Below are 19,462 nucleotides of genomic sequence, written 5' to 3' on the forward strand. Positions count from 1 at the left end.
GGGTTGAGAACAGGGCAAGAACTCTTTCTCCTTCCTGAGCAATGAGTAGCACCAGGCGCGTATGTGGCCCACGAAGCGGAGGGAGACAGGGCCATTGCACTTACCTCCGGGCATATTACACAGCGCAGCGCGCGAGTTAGGTGACAAGCTGGATTCACGCGTTGACGAGCGAGTACCAACTGATGAAAGGCTCTTGCTGCAAAAAGCAGCAATGTGCCCCATGCCTCAGCCTCCGCTCCTTCTGCACGACTTGGGCTGCAACGACAGGGATCTCACGAGCAGGCACCACCTCTGCCTCCCTAGGACTACTGGGGCGAGCTGCTCTTGGCCACATTGGTCTAAAAGACCGATACCGTACATACCAAGCGCTGGACATTCAGGACTCACTGCAGAATACAGCCTCAGACAAAGTTTCCTCAGCTTATATGCTGTACTGTACCTGCTGGCTAGCAATATTGTAGCCAAAATATCAATCAAATGGGTGCCTGCTGCTTCTTTAACAAATCCTGACACCACGTAGGATGAAACCGTCCTGTTTCCCAATGCCATTATTCTTAGAACAGCTAATTATTCCTAGACTGTTATATCTGGCTTTATCTAGTTCACCCTTTATTTTCCTTGAACAGTATCTTAGGCATTGCCTCCTTTTCTCTGCAGCTCACTTCGAAACCAGCTTAGTCTCAGATAAAGACACCATTTTATTGCTAACAGCACGGGCCTGCAAGAATCCATCTTGCAACACAAGGCTACTGATTCAGAAAATGTTTTTTTTAAGATTTTTGAGACTAAGAGATTAACAATACATACATCACTTTCTTCTCATCTCTATGGCTAGGCAAGGAGAAAAATTTATAACGTAGTTAAGGAAGTCATCAAGTTCATGTGCCTGGTAGCTGACAAAGAAGAAAATGGATGTTTAAATGCCATCCTGTCCCAGAGATCTACCACTGCAAGCAGGGCGACGATTTCCACACTGAGTTTGCTTAGCCATATTACAACAGCACACAGAGCATCACTAAGGTAAGCAAGAACTTATAGTTGTGGCAACACAATATTTGTAGCACAGGACTCTACTAGCCTGGGCAAATCCAAGGCTGCCCCGCCAAGAGCTGCAAGACAAGAACAGTCAACAGCGCCGGACTGACACAGGCCAAAGAACCAGATAACTGATCTCCAAACTGCATTCACCGTTACTTACCAGCCTGATTTACAATCTGGAATTCATCCTTATTCAGCTGTAAAATCCCAATCCCTTCTTCTTGGGCTCTGGACCTACGCTTTGTTCCAAGTCTTCATTCAGGTGTGCAGACTACAAATTTGTCCCCCAGAACTGAACTCAGATTTAACAAATATGGGATCCGGTTTTGACTGCCAGACAGATTTTGTAGGGGGAAAGGGAAAGTTTTGAAGACAGACCAGAAAATTATGCTGTAAGAGACTGTAAATTTCCTCTTGCTTTGGCCTTTGTGGTTCCCAGCACTTAAAAGGTGATGGGAACTGTCCGCTCCCTTCCTACGCTCCAAAATCTGAAACAGGGAAAGGAGACAGGCTGCTCGAACTTGCTTTTCAGATCATTGCCCAAGACTTGGGGAAGCGGTGCCAGGATTGCAGAGGCAAGTGCAGTGACCACCCTGAGCAATGTTTGGGAGAGCCTCCAACAACCTGAAGTGCGAGCCAGGTGCCTGGAACAGAGTCCTGCTTTCCTCCGTATGGTGCAATCTGCCAAGTCTGTACTTCCACTGAAAAATGCGCTTACATCAGAACTAAGCAGAAGTCAAAAAATTGAGTTACATTCTCACTAAATTCTACATACAGTAGAAATATTTGAACAATATAGTTTCCAATAGGTTTCAATAAATAAATATTGTTTCCAAGACTCATTGCAATAACCGACTTAGCTGACGTTTCAGTGATTAAATTCATTTATACATGTTGTAAACTCATATACGTAGGTAAATTCATCTAATTTCTATAAATACTTCTGGGAAACTTTACAATACAAAAAAAACCCCCTTGAGAATTACTTCAGTGAAAGATGTATGCCAATAAGAAAGATAATTGCTACTGATAACATATTTTACTTCATATATTCTATAATAAAGTTCTTATATAACCAAATATAAAAAGGCAGTGACAGTGGATCCAATCCTCTCTCCTTCTCTTCCATCACAATATTCTACCAGTTTTTGTTGCTAACCCGTGGCACTGTTATTCTTAAAGCACTATATTCAAGACAAGATGCACAAAGGCATTTATATTTTTATGTTAAGAACAGGGAAGTAAGAACAATGAAGCAGCTTAAGAAAGTGATAATCTTTAGAAAATAGATAAAAGCTGTAAAGTGCAAAAGTTTTTCAAGGAGACTACCTTTATGTACAGCCCAAAGCTATATTTTTCGACACCAATATTAAATTTTAATGATGTCAGTAACACCTTGGCACAGAAAGGAGACAATACTCTGCTAAAGTAAAATTTATGTTTTCAGGAATATTAATGTTTAGACAAAGAGATTTAGATGCTGGTTTCTTGAAAGTCAACTCAAGACTGACACGAATTTCCACTATAACCAAGATCTATCTAAGTACAGGGGACTCTTCTTCAGCCTAATCTCCTTTACACAACAGCCAGCAGTACACAGGTCACACTTTCAGCTCAGCATACAGCCAGCCTGTGACTACTCTGGTTTAAAAATGGAGCACATCTCTGGTATAAATGCCGCTACCAAAATTGTATTTCAAATTACCTTTTAGGATGAAGGTAATCAAGAACTCAAGATATAGAAAACACAAGGCTTTTGGCTACCCACAGGATACCACTTTCTCTTCTTTCTGTCTTTTAGAAAGGCTCCTGCTGACAGCCAAAGTCGTCCCAACTCACCACAGCAAAAGAAAAGAACAAAAACCTCCTACAAAATGAATGTCTTCCTCCGTTTTCCAGCTGGTCTCTGTTTCCTTATATCCTTCTTATACTGTAAGCTACCAGGGGCCAAGGAACGTCTGTCTAGTTGCCTCTCTAGACTGTGTCTAATCTAGCGCTCTGCAAACATACCCAACCGAGCTCTTAGCTCGTCTCGGCCCCGGCCGGCTGCCCGCACACAGGGCCCTGCTCGGCAGCGAGCTCCACTCCTCCACCTCGGCGGCACGACGAGCTCCGAGCTCCATTTAAATCTGCACTGTACTATGTGGCACATTGCAGACTTATCCTAAAAGCAGCAGTAAAAACATCTATCTAACAACAGGGTGCCTCTCCCCACAGGGCATTCCCAAATGGCCATTCAAGCTTTTACCTGTCTGCTAGGAATGCTAATAATTAGCAGGGAATAAAGCTATGGCTTTAATAATTAGCTTGCATATCTACAGGAAACCTTAGTGGGATCACCTTATTCGGATAGCAAGATAACCTCCCTTCTTGAACTGAACAGGGCTAAAATCAAAAGTCATTTCCACCACAATCACAGCCCTTAAGAGAAAAACTTGCCCTGGCTGCTTTGTACTTGGTGGCACAAGCAGGTCAGTAACACCTCATCCACTTGCCCTTTCTTAATTGCACCCCCCCTCCCCCCCCCAGTGCATCCAGGTGTTTTTTCTCATCAAAGCACAGTCTGAATGCTCCCTTGAGGGCAGAGAGTCCTTCTGGGAGCATATTTAGCACGTATGGGAATTTAGTGCTGGTTCATTTAATCTCTTTGAAGATTATGGTAAGAGGTCTTTAGATCAAATGCACTGGTTCTGTGTGCATCAGTAATGGAGAATTACATTCACTGTGCTTCACAACGTATTGCATGGGCAAACACGTATCTGTTTCACACTTCGAAAGACTAGTTTTCTTCTTCAGCTCTTCCAGTTTAGATAAATATACTGTAGACTCAAAGGAAATGCTCATTTTGATGGCTGCTATTTGAGTGGCAGACAAACTATTTGTTTAAAGGATGCTCTGCAATCTGAAGGAGAATTTCAACAAAAATCTTTGGTGAAGGTTAGCAATTGTTTATGACAAGTAAAAAAGTATATCATTTTTTGCAGAAGAGTTCTTTACATTGGAAAGGTTAGATCAACCACTGATACCACGATATCATTTCATGTTCATCTGACATGCATTACTTATCAGAAAACAAAAACATACCCTCATATTTACTGAAACAAAACAATCAGAAAGGCTGAACTGTCTCAAAGATGACAAAACTCCATTTTATTCTTTTCCTTAGAGCAAAAAAACAAGATATTTTATTTCACTGAACTTCTTCCCATACAGTAAAGTATTTTTTAATTATAACAAACAATCTTGCTGTGTTTCAAGTATTTGAACATCATTGTTCTTTTTCTTAGCAAGATATTCCACTTACTTTTATAAAGGAACACTGATTTGGAAATCACATTCCCATTTGAAATTTGAACTTGATCATTGCAAGTAAAAAATTAAAAAATACATCTCTCTCTATTCCAGGTTTACTCCGCACTTGGCAGAGCTTTGGGGATTACCAATTGCATAGTTTGAATTGATGAGTCACCTGTTTTACCTGATGCTACCTTATTCCAACATGACTTAGAGTAAGTCTTTCTCCAGACTCTGCCAGAGAGGACCCAAATCAGGAGTAAAGCTGAAGCTGAAAAGGAAGCAGGCGTTTATGAGACTGAAGAAGGAAAAGGAAGAGGAAAGCCAGTCTATGCATGTTTTCTGCTCCTGCTTTACAAACTACTAGTTGCACCACTATTAATCTCATCAGTAGAGCAGAGACTCTCCTATCCAGCCACACAACCCTCACTTTCCTAAATTCTCTCTGTACATAAAATTTAGCAGGTGCTCTACCAAAACAGAGAATTTTAAAATGCATTAATACTAGAACAAAACATAATGTCTCTTTATGGTATTCACTCTTATAGGTTGCGCAGCAGTATAACACAGATAGTCAATGAAGACTCAGCTACATTTTTCCCAAAGCAGAGAAATATTTCTTTAGAAATCAAAGTACAATAAAGTTAAAAGACAATATTTTATTCATAAAAGTATTATCTAATAATTTAGCAACATAATTTTCATGTTTCCTAAACATATTTTAAACTTAATCCAATGCTAATAGACATTTTGCAATTCAGCAAAAGGGTGGGAAAACACTTTGGAAAAGTAATGTGAAAGGAGAAAATTACATATGATTAGGAAGTGGATGCTAGGCTTCGTATCACAACGCTCTTATCGCTCAAAAGGTAGAAAAGTCAACTCAATGCATCTAGAACCTATCTTCCATTTTTAAGCAGGATGTAAAGGATTAAAAACTGTCCCTTCTTTCATCTTCAGGTTCACACGCACTTATCCATTTCTGTAGTTCCCGAGAATCATTTATCTTCCATACTTCAGCAAAAGACTTTAGTTTTTTTCTGAAAAAAAAAAAAAAATCAAAACAAGGTCAGTTTTGTAATTTAAATGCATCAAACCTTGAAAGCCCTACAGTCATTTGCAAAATTTTATACACAGTCAAAAACAGCAGTATGCATAGCTCAAAGCATTATGTGAGCCATAAATACAGTAAACAATCAGGTAACATTTTCTTCTATATGTATTACAGCTCTAGGATAGTCAACAATGTAATTTTACAAATAACCTGTAGTACCAGAAGCATCAACAAAACGAAACAGAAGACTGAGCAGAAATAAAACAAGAAAGCAAATAAACAGTATTGTAGTTTGTACAGATACAGATGTTCAGCATTCAGTTCCTACGAATTTGCACTTGTAGAATCCATAAGAGAATGAAGGGAAATTGCATTTTCAAGATCAGTTAGTGCACACTTGCTTCCTATGTTCTTTTTAATGTGTTTAGATTGAAGAAAGACTGATAAGAGTTGTAATAAATAACAGCAAGACATTTAAAATGGGTTAGCACACATTCCTGATGAGAAAAGATGTCAAGGCTGGATGAAATTACCCAGGGGATTTTCTTAAATAATATGAAAGTGATTAAAAAAAAGTGACAAGGTAGCTGGCCTGTGGGTATCATGACAGCACAGTATACTGCTAGGTACAGGTCTGAGCTTGGTTCCCAAGATCGCATCTGTATTTCTAGACAGGAAGCCATTAAGTTCCCATGGCAAGGAAGGAATTTTTGTCTGTGGAACTTGACCTTGCCTGCGCAGGCTAGATGCTCACTGTTTAGGCTCAATGGTAAAGTACATATTTTGTTCTATCTTACGTAAGAAATAATTTTATCAGCCCAGAAGGCAAGTGCTTTTCTTCTTTAATAAAACATGCAATTGTAAAATGCTGTGAAGCAAGAGAACTATTGCAATATACTAGAGTCAGCCTAACAACAATTCTGTCCTGAAAACACAGCAAAATACAAAATAAAACTGCAGATTAATAAAAACATAATCTTTTTTTAATAATTTTTATTTATTATCACAGATACACCACAACAAAGCTCATATGCATTTTAAAATTGGTTAATGCCTCTTTTGGGTAAGAGCTACAGAAAAATACTTTGATGTTTAGATCACGCTCCGACAACAAAGGAAATAAAGAGGAATACAGGAAAGAAAATACTTTTGTCATGAGCTGCACAGAAGAACTGGAAGAACTAAAAATGATGTAATAGAAAAACTCATGCACTGTGAAGTCATCAGACACATCTGATACTTTGTAGTTTTTCACGGACTCAAGCTCGAGGTGCTTATATATGTGCACGAAGGTAGCTACAAAGCGCACGCAAGAGATTTACAGTGAAGGACTGACCTGGCGCAGTGACGTAACGCACAGGACTGGCAGCTCCCGCGTGGCTGGTGCCGCCGTCCCTGACCCTCCACAGCCCTGTCTCCTGCTACGCGGAGGCGCAAGCGGCACGCGCTCTAAAGGGAGGCTGGTGTGGTGGGCGATGCTGCAGCTTCGCAGCTACCTGAACTCTGTCCAAGCACCAGCCGCTGCCCGAACGAAGGGTCTCCTCTCCCTCCCGCCCTTGCCTTTTCCGAGTGGCGCTGCCCTGCTCCCGGAGGGAAGGCCAGTGAGCCCCTTCCCGCAGCAGCCGCAGGCCCGAGCTTGCCAGAAGGCTCCCGACCACCTCCTCTCCCAGCCGCAGCGCTCCCGCAGCCCAGGCGGAGCAAACTGTTAGGTACTGGGGATTTCAGTCTTTGTGATAAGTCCTGTATCCTGACTCATCACTGTTGTAGATTAAACGTTTGTTCTCTTCTCACTTTACAAATACAAGCACACTACATACCAAAAGCTAAAATACAGATGGTAGCTTATGTAGTCAAAAGCTGGAAAATGCACAAGTCCCACAAGTAACATTTCCCAGTCAGCCCGAGCTCTGCCCCTCTGTGCGCACTGCAAAACAGTCTAAGTACATGATCATGTACTAGATTTATTGCAAATAGGTTTTGTATGCGATAAACTCTCTTTTAGCAATGGATGCATTCTAGAACTCTATTTGTGCCACAGCCAGGCAATATCCTAACACGGGTTTGTCAGATCAAAGGAAGATAAACCAAATGGACATATTTTATTATTTCACATGTCAATTTGATTACACAAAAACTCCAGCTTTCCGGTTCATATTGTCACTTTTCTGGAGAACGACTTTTTCTTATTTTCAGAACCCCATGTATCTTAAAACAACAGAGTTAAGACCTTGCTAATAATTCTTTGTTTTACTTTTGTAAATTATGGACCATTATTTCTGAGGAACATAAACCTCCATGTTATTTTCCATAAGCTGTCATGTATCTTCAATATAGCGTTCCTGGCTTTGCTTTCTTAAAGAGTTAATAATTGGCTTTAAGCTCTACGCAATGTTATACTTCAGACGAACTGTTTGCACCGACAAATAATCAGTATTTAAAATCTCTTACACAATACTTCTGCTAGGATTATTTGTGGCTATCAGGCAAGAAAGGTCTTGATTTACTATACTCCTAAAGAGCTACCTGAATTTTATGCATAGGGCTACCACTAAAAATAACAGCAATAAAAAATTCAGCGGAAACGCATATGAGTACTAAGCTTTTGACATCTAAATTGTGTACATAATGTTACAGGACGTATAAAAGTGATGCTATTTGATACACAAGGGAATTTTCATTACCAGTCTGATATTTAAGGTATATATGCCCCTAAATGAAAACTGGTTATCAGAAAAGTATTAAAAACCCCAGACTTCCAGTAAAATTTTGTATGTGTGCGGGGCAATCAAAGTCTGCTATAAATATTTAAAGTTAAACCAGAAGCAAAATTATCAGCATTCCCCTCTACACTATAGTCTGCAAATACAATTTCAAATTCCAAAGCAAGTAATACACTTTCTAAATTAAACCTATTAATATTTTTACTATCACTGGTAAGAACAAAAATAAGCATTAGATGATACAGTCATACAAAATTATTTCAATAATTTAATCTAAAGCTTTCATTGAAATGGATAGCACAATTTCTTAAATATTTTTTGAAGATTTTGTTTCATTTTCTCTTCCCTAAAGTGCTGAAGGATATCTGAAGCAGCTCTTTTTTTTCAAACGCCCAGTGTGAAATGCTCCTCTATTCACATCTGCAAGTTTCATTGGAAAAAAGAAAATCACAATTGTTCTGACCTTTTCACATTCACTAATTCCTCCAACTCCTTTGATTTGTGAGCTGCCTTCTTCAAGATTTCTTCAGGAACATCTGCCAGTTTGGCAACATTTAGCCCATAACTCCTTGCGCTGACTCCTTTAGTTATTTGATAAAGAAAAGTGATAAATTCAGGATTCTCTTCATCTTCAGATCCTAAAGAATAAAACCAAAATAAAAAAAACTCTATTAATAAAATGTAATGACCTGAACACTGAAATGATTGAGACTGTGGTCTCACTATCATTCATAGTTCCCATGAGATTAATTCCACTGAAGAAATATAAAATTAGAAAAACATTTCCTTGAGTCCACACATTTTACCTGCATATTGTCAGACTGATAAAATGCTTTACTGTAGTTTTACCTGGAGTCTTATTACACAAGAGCGTGTGCATGTGCATGTGAGTGCATGCATGCGCAAAAGCTATATACATGGGTTCTTATCCCTGAGGCTGACAAGGCTGTTAACAACTTAAGAGTCTTTATAGGCCAAATTGATTATTTGTGCTGTAACCAGGGTACTGCATCTCACGTCTGCCCAGCAATTACAGAATAAAGGAGGCATCAGTAATCCTGCAATTAAGAAGCCTTTAACTATAGCAAAACAAAAAGCTTCTGGCTGTCAGGAAAAAGAAAATGCTCAGGAAAAACAGAGGTGAGGATGGTGACTCTTCAGTTATGGAACCTGCCTTCTTTTTCTTTTCCATGACAATAAGATGGACAGCTGTCATTATAAATGTAAGAGCTGTAACATAAGAGCTGTCATTATAAATGTGATGACTCCTTCTTCTTCCTCTTTAGACATTCTTGCTACATCCTCCACTACCAAGGATTTTTGTTGACAGCAGACCAACCATGGCCTCATTCACTGCCATTCATTCTTCTGTCCTGTCTTTAAAAAATGCAGTTTTTTGGGAAACAATAGAGATTTCCATACATGCTGATGACTCAAGTTAACTTGGTCCAAATGATTTAAGTCAAAGTTTGGAAAAAAAACCACCATAAAATTCACGTTAATTAAAACGATTCAAATGTTAAGACAACAGACACAGGAGATAAAAATACAGGCAAAGTAAGAAATGTAGATATGCTGTTGCTCCCAGGCTGTGGTACAAGGCTGAAAGGACCATGTCCATTGTGCTTACCGTAGCAAAAGAGCAAAGACTGCACGTGGCCTGAAGGTTCAGGCCAACTAACATTGAAAGTGCTGATACAGCACATTGAAACACAGAAGTGTATAGGGTTTCATGGAGCCAATATCTGAGGAAGAATAAATATTGAATAACATTCTCATCTCTATGACATTTCAGTATCTGATATCAACAGTTCAATCACTGAACTCTGTGTCCAAAGGACAGGCTGATGTTCAGGCAGGTGATGCTCTGAACTGGGAACGGCAATGTGGCTAGACAGTGGTCACCTAGACACAACATTACATTAAGCCACTAGTGCTCAAAGTTAACACACATTTCAGGGATTCCTGCTTCTAAAATTAAACAGAACACAACTCTCCCTCCACCAAACCTCCATCTGAAGTTTATGAGCGCATTGCTTATCTGAATGTGTGAAGATGATAAGCACTGTACAAAATTAGGTTACGGCATGGAAAGGATGAACAGGGATTAGTTTTCTGCCTCTTCTGATTCAAGAACTGGGACTATCAAATGAAGGTATGTGTTGTTTCAAAACAGTTTCAAAACAAACAAAAGGAGGTGGTTCTTCAGACAACACAGAATTAAATTTTGGAGCTCCTTGAGACAATATGATGAAGATGCTGAAAGTGTGCATGCATCCACGGGGAAAACTAACAACCTCATGGAAGAGAAATCTATTGAAGATTATTAAAAAGCAGAAATCCCATCTGAGTATTGAGGCCCCCTGAACAGCAAGTGTTTGGAGACAATGAAATCTTTTAGAAAAAGAATCACCGTATGTTTGATATATTTATACTGTACCTTTTTGTTCACCACTTTCCTCCTCATTCACCAAGAAAGCCATGTGGTAATTGCCAACTTCTTCTGGATACACCTTTTCTAGCTCACAAACTGAGGGATAGTGAGTAACAAACAGTGTCAGTGATTCCACCTACAACAATGAGATAGACACATATGAGGATCTGGTTTTTAGTTTTCTAAACATACCAGCAGAACACTGGTATCCTTTCTCCACAGTTCTTCACTCTGAGTTCAGACATGTCACACCTCTGCGGAAAGGAAACCTACCCCATGTCAAAGTTAACCTACCAACACATACAGGCTAAGAATGCATTTACAAGCATCTGTCAGACTTGATACTTACATCTCTAATAAAATGTTCAAGTGTAGCATAAGCAATAGCAATTCCATCATGAGTGCTAGTTCCTCTTCCCAGTTCATCCAAAATTACTAGTGATCTTGAGGTTGCTTTTCTTATTATCTCAGCAGTATCTGTCAGTTCCTCCATAAAGGTACTTTGGCCTTTGTAAATGTTGTCTGCTGCCCCCATTCTGTATTAGGATAGAAAGCAGATTAATTTATTAAGTTCAAATAAAGTCCAGAGGAAGCAACTCATGTACCGTTAAACAAGGGCTTGCATGCGTTCCCCAAGACAACAGGGTATACTGACCCTGGGGGCACCTGGGGAAGGTTAGGCTTTAGGGACAGCAGAGAACTCTTCTGCACCAGCAATAACCTAGTCCCAAGGTAAATCCAGCAACCCATGTCAACTAAAGGAGTCAAGAAAAAGGAGCTAGACAAGGAGGTTTTCCAGCTTGACAAACTGTACAAGGACCCTAGGAACTCAGACCAGCCAGCTATCTAGCACAGATAGCTGTGAAAAGGAATGATTTTATTTTACTTTTTGTTCAGTCTGAGTTTAGTCTGTTGTTTTTTTTTAAATGCTAATGTCACCTGCTAGTATCAGGTATTAGCATTTCCATGCAGAAATACAGTGTGAGCTCATGTGACTGGGCATTGTACATCCAGATACACGTTAGTTCTTTCAGGAAGTAACAAAACGACAGTGATTTCTTCCCATTATAAAGGTATACAATCTCACTAGTATGCCTAAAGATAATTTTAAGAGAAAGATTTAACTCTCCTCATCCTCTTTACACAACCGTACTTGAACTTACCAACCTCCATGCTCTTAGGGATTCTCCTCTACTCTATGCACACACACGCGCACGCACACACACACAAATTCTTTCATGTTTCATACAAGTCTTCTAAGACTGTTCTAGATTCATTCAACCTTCAGCCCTCATGTCCCATTTCAAATGGTGAAATTGCAGTTTTAATCTCAGAAACCTGTTGGTAATTAACCATATTTTTCTTTTGCAGCTTTCTTTGCCTATCTAATAAAATACTCTTTCTACCTGGAAGAAAGAACATTTCCTTCTTCCATATATGCTTTTCAATTATATTAATTATGTTACAATATCACTTTTGAGATAAGTTATCGTTAGCAGGCCACTGAGCATGGCTGTAAAAATGGATTTGTTCACTCTCATCAGCCAACAACATAATTACGTACAAGTTGCATCGATTTAACGGAAATTGACTCCTAGGCTTAGTATATTATATTCTCAAATAGAACAGCAGGCCACAATAGTATTTAAAGCCAATCAAACCTTTAAAGAGAATCCCAATATAGCTTTTTTCTCCGAGCCTTTTGCTGCGTCTCTAATGCAGCCATGTCCATTGCCTACGGAAGCACCAGCAAGATTCTCATCGTTTTACAAGGATCTTACAATTGTCAAGTGTAAGCGATTACCAACACCAAAAACTAGCTTCCTGGACACAGTAGAATTATGTTTTCTATACGTTCTCCAGTTCCTGCCCTGAACACTTGCTATAGTGGCACACATAACTTAACAATACACAAGCCTTCAAGTACAAACAAACCAAGTTTGGCTGGAGATGGGCATTACGATACAAGGAGCAGGGCAAGTGTTTATGTAAATCACTTCTTTGAACATGTAGGTATTTGCATACACACACAGCGGGGATGCTCCAAAATGCTCTGAAACAAAGGTGATTTTGCACATAAACTAATTAAACTTTACATTAGTTTCACTGAATATATAACTCTAGATATCGAGACATTCTGAAATTAACATTTTATTAAGCCACTCACTACCATAATCATTTTAAATGCCTTAAATATGTACTGGGTTGTTAAGAACTATGAACACATCACTGAGTTTCTTAAAGTGTTTTCCCCTGCCCCATTTCCTAGTGTGCTTCAGCCAACATCATGTACTACTGCAAAATTAAACAATGACTCTTTATTGCAATATTGTACAAATCTACATATAAATTAGACCTGTCTTTAATGCTACTAACTACAAAAAAATTTTCCAGAATGACAATAATTTTTATGTCTAAGCAATCTTTGGCTCCATAACAGGCAGCTTTAACCTTAGTTTCCAAACCTAGGACTATTAATTAGTATTACTATTTTATCTTTTTTATTTGGCTTTTCATATTGGGATAGCATCTAAACAAGCAGGCAGTCTGTTCTGTACAAATGATGATCACACTGAGAATTCTCAGATCTGTTTTTCTCTTGGATTGCATCATTTCCATAGAGCCCTCAAAATCATTTAGCCATTTTGAATCTAATTGCAATCACAGAAATAGTTGTCAGAACTTCCTCACTAAATGATCAAGATACAAGCAGAAACAAGTATCATCCTCCTCTTGTTGTTAACAACAGCTGTAAAACAAGCCTTTCTTTTCAGCATCTTAAACATTCAAATCCAGCTCAAATTCAAATCCAGGCTTATCTACAGATTAGGAAAAAAACCTTGTATATTTTTAAATGCTATAAAAACTCTTGAATGTCATTCGCAAAAAAGGATAAAATTGCTCTTTCTGCCTCTGCCCTTGAGAATCCTGTAAGAATCATACTTCTTTAAAATTTAAGTGATAAGCAGTACCATCCCAGAAATAAGTAGAGACAACTGTTTTACATGGATGATTGCATTTATAATACTAATAGCTAATATGCAGCAAGGCACTGTTTCCTCAGTGTATGCTATATAATTAATGATACAATAAAGTATTTGAGTCAAAACACCTATGGCTTAAACAACTGTTTTTATTAGAGTTTAAATCAGTAGTAGTAATAATAATAATAATAATAATAATAATAATAAAAATAAAGACACTAAACTTCCAAAAGGTACAATCACTTTGAATTTACATTTTAATGTGTTTTGCCTCCCAAATATTTTTATACATGAAAATATTAGGTCTTTTTCTATAATATTTAATAGAATACAGATTATTTATCATTGCTATCAGCTGCTCTATAGGTAACACTTGGGATGCTATCCTCATGAAACTGTGCAGAAAAAAATGTTATATATATTCATCCTGGTCTTAATGCTGCCAGCCCTTAAGCCACCTACTTACCTTTTTACACATGGTCCTCATAAAGTCTCCAAGACTCTAATTATTTAGTAAGATGCCTACAATGAGATCAGTTTTTTTTTTAAATTTTATATGTAAACAAAAATAACTGTTTGATTAGATTTCAATACTGCATTCACCACCACAGCAGAGACTATAGCATGAAATATGCCAAGAGGAACCAGTGATCCCACAACAGATGGATGCAGGCATGTTATGCTCTACCCACATTCCTTTTTCTTCCCTCTGTTAATTAAAAAACAATGATAAAAAAGCCAGGAAAAAAGGTTGCAGCAGAAGAGGACAGGCACAACAGGAAACCATTAGAGCAGGAACAAGGCCACTCAAGTCTCCACCTCTACTCGTTGCAACACCAGCTGTTGAAAGAAGCAACGCAGTTAATATAAAAACTTCCATTTCTGCTTTGGAATTTCTAATGTCTACATTCAGGAGGATTATTGCATTCTGCCCACGAGGAGCGTGCAGACATCCAATGTGAAGAGTGCCTCTTTAGTGCTGGCAAGAGACCCATCACTCATCAGCAACTGCAATTTGGCTAGAAACCACTTATTATAATATCTCTTTGACAGCCAACCTAATTTCATACAATTAAAAGCTCTTCATCTTATAATATTCAACACATTTACTACGTAAAGAAAAATGAATTTAGGAAGCATTACCTCTTTTTAGTGCTAGATATCAAAGGCAGAGATTCTTGTCTATAACCTCAGCAAGAAAACAACAAAGATGCAGTGTTTTCATAAGCTAATTCTGGAGGATAAGCTAGATGATGTGCAGCAGTAGCTAGCTTTATGTAAATCAGTTAGCACTACATGCTCAACTTTCATGTGTTCCCCTTGGAGAAAAGGCACAGATTTCTTTATTCTGCACTAGCAGCGCTCAGATGGCTGGTTTTTTAACCTGCTTTCCAGGGTCAATGCAGCCACATAGCTCCAACCTTTTTCAATGCAAGTGTTCACTGTTCTGGGAAGGTATCCTATGATATTTTGTCCTACTACTGCACTCTCTAAATCCTGGGAATTTTCTAATGATATAAGATGTGATAGCACCCAGAAACCACTAGAATGAAAAGTAGCATAACTTTTCTCCTTGTAGTCCAAGAATTTTTAGGAAGCCAGCACCAGTTTAAAACTGCTCTCAGCAGGCATGAACTAACATTGCTATATTCTGTGGTCCTGAGAGTTTCCTCAAAGTCTGGTGCTTTTAAGCTTTTGATGGGTTGGACAGGTCTGAGGGCTTTGACAGTCACCCACATGTGGACGTCCACACAAGCCTTCCACTTGTGTGGAAGGAGGCAATGAAATTGAGGCCAAGGAGTGGCACTTGGTGCTCTTTCGCTCAGCAAGCTGTTATTACTGCTCTCAAAAAACAAAGCATCTTGAGGAAGAGGGCAGACCTGCAGACCAGGGATGCCCAACAGCGGCAGAGGAACAACAGAGTAACACAACTCACTAACTTGGAAGGGAGCAGAGAGGCCACCAGAGGAAAAAGCCCCAGCGGCCCTGTGCTAGCAGGCTAATGAGGAAAGCAACAACACAGAAGTTAAAACAGGGACCACCCCAGCATGACAGAAAGCAACAGAAAACTGAACTTTTTCCAGCAGAACCTCCCCCTGAAATCCAGGAGCTTCTACTTGATTTTTTTTCCATGCTGTCTTTCAGAGAAAGTTATCCAACATGCTGTTAGTCAGTTTGGGTACAAAACAAAGAGCATTGTGTGGACCTCAGGTATTTTATTACATTTTATTAGCAGGAAGCCCTACCACTACCTGCAAAGATACCCAAGCAGCTTGAATGCTCCCAGTGGTAAACAAAAACTAACTACACAGCACTGAACAAATCCTAGAGAACCAGACTACAAGCACATTTTCCAAAAGCCTTATTTTCAGACAGCTGTGAACATCATGATGTTACGTATTCATTCCTATTTTATACAACACCACACTGAAAAAGCATTAATGAAATTTAAGATTTTTCACCTTGGTTTTAGAAAGATGCACTTGATTTTGAAAGTCCCTTTAACTAAATACTGGATAAATGAAACCTAGTGCCTGTTACAGAGGAATAAATCTAATTAGCATGGAGTCTCTACAGACTCCCTTTGCAGCGATTGCAGCGTTGTCAAGAGAAGACATTCACACTTCCAGGTACGGTTTGACTTCCCAGGCACTGGAATTAAAGCCAGACTTCTTCACAGAACATACTTACAATCAAAGTGTTTATTCATCAAAAACATTTAAAACAAAATCCTTTTTTTCTGTGAGCACATCCCTATCGTAATACACAGAGTACTGCTCTCCCAACAACAAAGATTCCTTCTCTGATTCAAAAAGAACACTGACAAAAATACAAAAATATATTCATAACGTAACTTTACAATTTCACTCACTCCCTCTCATGCAAAACTCCTTCAAAATGTCATTTCAAAGCTCACTGTATTTAAACAGGACTTACTTAAATTAGAACAACTAGTTTACAAAAAGAAAAGACTAGATGGGGTCTTGCTTTATAGTTTCTCTCTGTTCTGGTATGGGACTGTTCTATACAACATGTTCATATTTTTAAGGAAGATTTCATAACAACTGCTTCTTATCCTCTTATTCTTTTGCAGAAAGCAGCCTTTCCAGGTAAAGTTTCACATGTGGTCTCAGCAGAAAAGAAATGGTTGGAGAAGTGGGGGCATTAACTGAAGATCTTTATGAGAATAGAAAAACTTGCTACTGATCCTGACATGAGTGGAAGAACACAAACACAGTATTATTTCAACACTTAGATACATCTTCTCCCTTTAATCTATGCTATTAAACTTTCTGTTAGGCACCTAGCTGTAAATTTAGTCAATCACAGTCTTAAGAGATTCATTAATGGTTTAATGTCATTATATAAATAAGAGCTCATTCCCAACCTTTCCATAATCCTCAACCAGGTACTATTAAAAAAAAAAAAAAGAAAGAAAGAAAACCACAATCCTGTCCTCTTCACATCAAACACCACATACTTAGACTTCAGTTAAAAATCAAAAGTAGTTTGCAAATGGGTCTACCAAGAAAATGAAAACAGAAACACTAAACCGAGGACTGACAGGCGGACTATTGCACATCCTCTCCTACCATAGTCTCAAGTATCCAAAAACCTCTAACTAGATCAATCATTCAGTTTTACCTGCGAAAGTGGTTTAAAACCCCAAATATTTTAGAAACAAACACTCAGACAGCTAAGGAAAATTTCACAGTGGTTAGTCTAAAAGTAGCCTGAGTTGGATATTCTAATCCTGGCTACTTTCCATATGCAATGAAAATTTATTGAGTAATTCTTTAGAAGATAGCATCTGCAATAATCCCCCACTGAATACTGGTGAATCATTTACTTTATTTCTACCAAATAATTCTAATACTGATTCAAACCAGAAGCCGATAAAAAGAAAAATAATTCACAGAAACTGCAATTACAGAATTCAAAAAAGTAACTCTTTGCTTAAATATGTCTGAATGCATTGTTATTGGGGTAGGCAGTATTTTTGCATTGTGCATGAGCAGCTTCCAAAAACTAAACGTGTACAAGCTTACATGGTTGACAACAGCAGGAAATAAGAGGACGCTTATAATACAAACCTATTTATAGTCAACATGCACACATTCATTCAACTATTTCTACAACTGTTTTATTTGCAAATTATAAATGAAGAAATACCCATGGCATGTTACCTAATTTAAAAGAACAGTTGTTGAAAAGCCTGACAGGATGCATTAAACATTTAGTGTAAACTACCTTTTTATTCTGTAAATTATTATAGACATACTATATTCTCAGTCACTGAGAACTTAATGAAACTAGTAAAACCAAACACCACTAGGGGATATATACTTTGCATAATCCTGGGGAAAAAAAGTGGTAAAGCACATCCAAAGTGATATTAATACTCATTTCCCTAAACTTGCCTTTTGCCAGTTTCTTTTCCATATCACCAGGTAATTGAAATAGCCAGAACAAGTCATCACTTAAATCCTTATTACCTTATCGACCTGGCCAACAGAGGCATGCTGCATGCACCAATACCCCAGTACATTAAGAGAAACTTTTCTAACAGATCAGCTTTCACGATGTGAACTGCATTGATTTTTTGCTGAAAGCCAGAGGAAACAACAAAAACATCTGTGGTTTGCAGTGAATACTCAATACTTTAAAAGCTTCACCTGAACTGACAGAACCAGGGGGACAGAGCTCAGAGCACAAGATACCAGTCTAGGCAACGCAGGCCCTGAACGACAGCGAGTTACCCACGGACGCTGCTTCCCAGCGCCCTGTAAGGCGCAAGGAGCTCGGCCGCTCTCCCAAAGCCTTGCCCTCCCTTACGCAGGGAGGCTCACCTCAGTAAGCCCTTCTCTCAAGCCCAGCCACGATGCCTGCACCACGACAACCGCTCGCTCCTAACAATATTTGTTACGTCTCCTCGGGCAAACGCGTCATGCGCTGACAAAATAACTCGATCGAGTTCTGGTTCGTTCCAAAATTTTCCATCGTATTTTAAAACTGAACTTGCTCGCGTCTAACCTCCTCTCCCTCCATTCGATGTAGCTCCCGACTCTCCCCAGGGACCGCTGGCTGCCTGCGCGCGGGCCGAGCGCTGGGAGGACGCGGGGAGGAGGGCCGGGGCAGCCCCGGGCCCTGCCACTGGCCGGGCTCCGGAAAGAAAACTGGCAGCAAGTCTGAAGATGGACACGTGGGCTGGGGAGCGGATCGACACGCTCACGGTTCCCTTGCCAGACTCCCGTCACGGCAGACCGGAAACGCCTTGTTCTGACTCTTGGGGTTTTATAGTAGATTAGGCAAGTAATCAGCAGTGGATCTCCTTCCTTTTAAACATACAGAGAAACGTGACTTTGGTACGGCCATGCACCCGCTGATACCAAATCGAACCCTAGCAGACACTTTTTCACTATGATTAAGCACAGTCACTATCCAAAAAAGGGGACCGTGTTTACTGATACTGTATTTCTGTCAAAATGGACATTCTGTGACTTCTGGAATCTTCCAGAACTAAAAAGTCTTGGGGGCTGGAAGTTTTAGAAGTATTTTTAAAACATTCATCAAGTTGCTCAACAGGAGCAAATGCAACAACGCAGACACAAAAGTAGAATTAGAACAAGCAACTATGAGAACATATTTAGGAACATAGCTTTTTATGTATATATGCAAATTATCCAAAGCTGTGTTTCACACTTAGGATTCTGGGATTTATATTCATATACATTTGTATAGTATCCTGAGGAGTATTTGATGAGAGCAAATTAACCCACATTCCTCCAAGAACTACGGAGAGTAACGTGAAGATGTGGTACACATGCAATAGCCTCAATTCAGTGTTAGAACACCCAAAGGATATTACAACCAATATGTCAATAGATTGCTCTGCACAGGTCTATCAGTTTTCATGTTTACTTTAACACAAAACTAA

At 39.0% G+C, this 19,462-nt stretch overlaps 1 protein-coding gene across 1 annotated transcript in view; it reads right to left on the reverse strand.

Annotated features, from left to right (window-relative positions):
- Positions 1-4,166: 4,166 nt before the first annotated feature.
- MSH3 (mutS homolog 3) overlaps positions 4,167-19,462 on the reverse strand; it is a 109,766-nt gene continuing 94,470 nt past the window's right edge. Inside the window, exons 21-24 of the mRNA XM_067316741.1 lie at positions 10,890-11,076; positions 10,547-10,676; positions 8,570-8,744; positions 4,167-5,372 (exon numbers count right to left, since the gene is read on the reverse strand). Coding sequence (XP_067172842.1) covers positions 5,264-5,372; positions 8,570-8,744; positions 10,547-10,676; positions 10,890-11,076 — 601 coding nt within the window. The 3' untranslated portion in view covers positions 4,167-5,263. The remainder of the gene's footprint in view (positions 5,373-8,569; positions 8,745-10,546; positions 10,677-10,889; positions 11,077-19,462) is intronic.

This window comes from Apteryx mantelli, chromosome Z (genome assembly GCF_036417845.1).
Source record: "Apteryx mantelli isolate bAptMan1 chromosome Z, bAptMan1.hap1, whole genome shotgun sequence".
Taxonomy (NCBI): Eukaryota; Metazoa; Chordata; class Aves; order Apterygiformes; family Apterygidae; genus Apteryx; species Apteryx mantelli.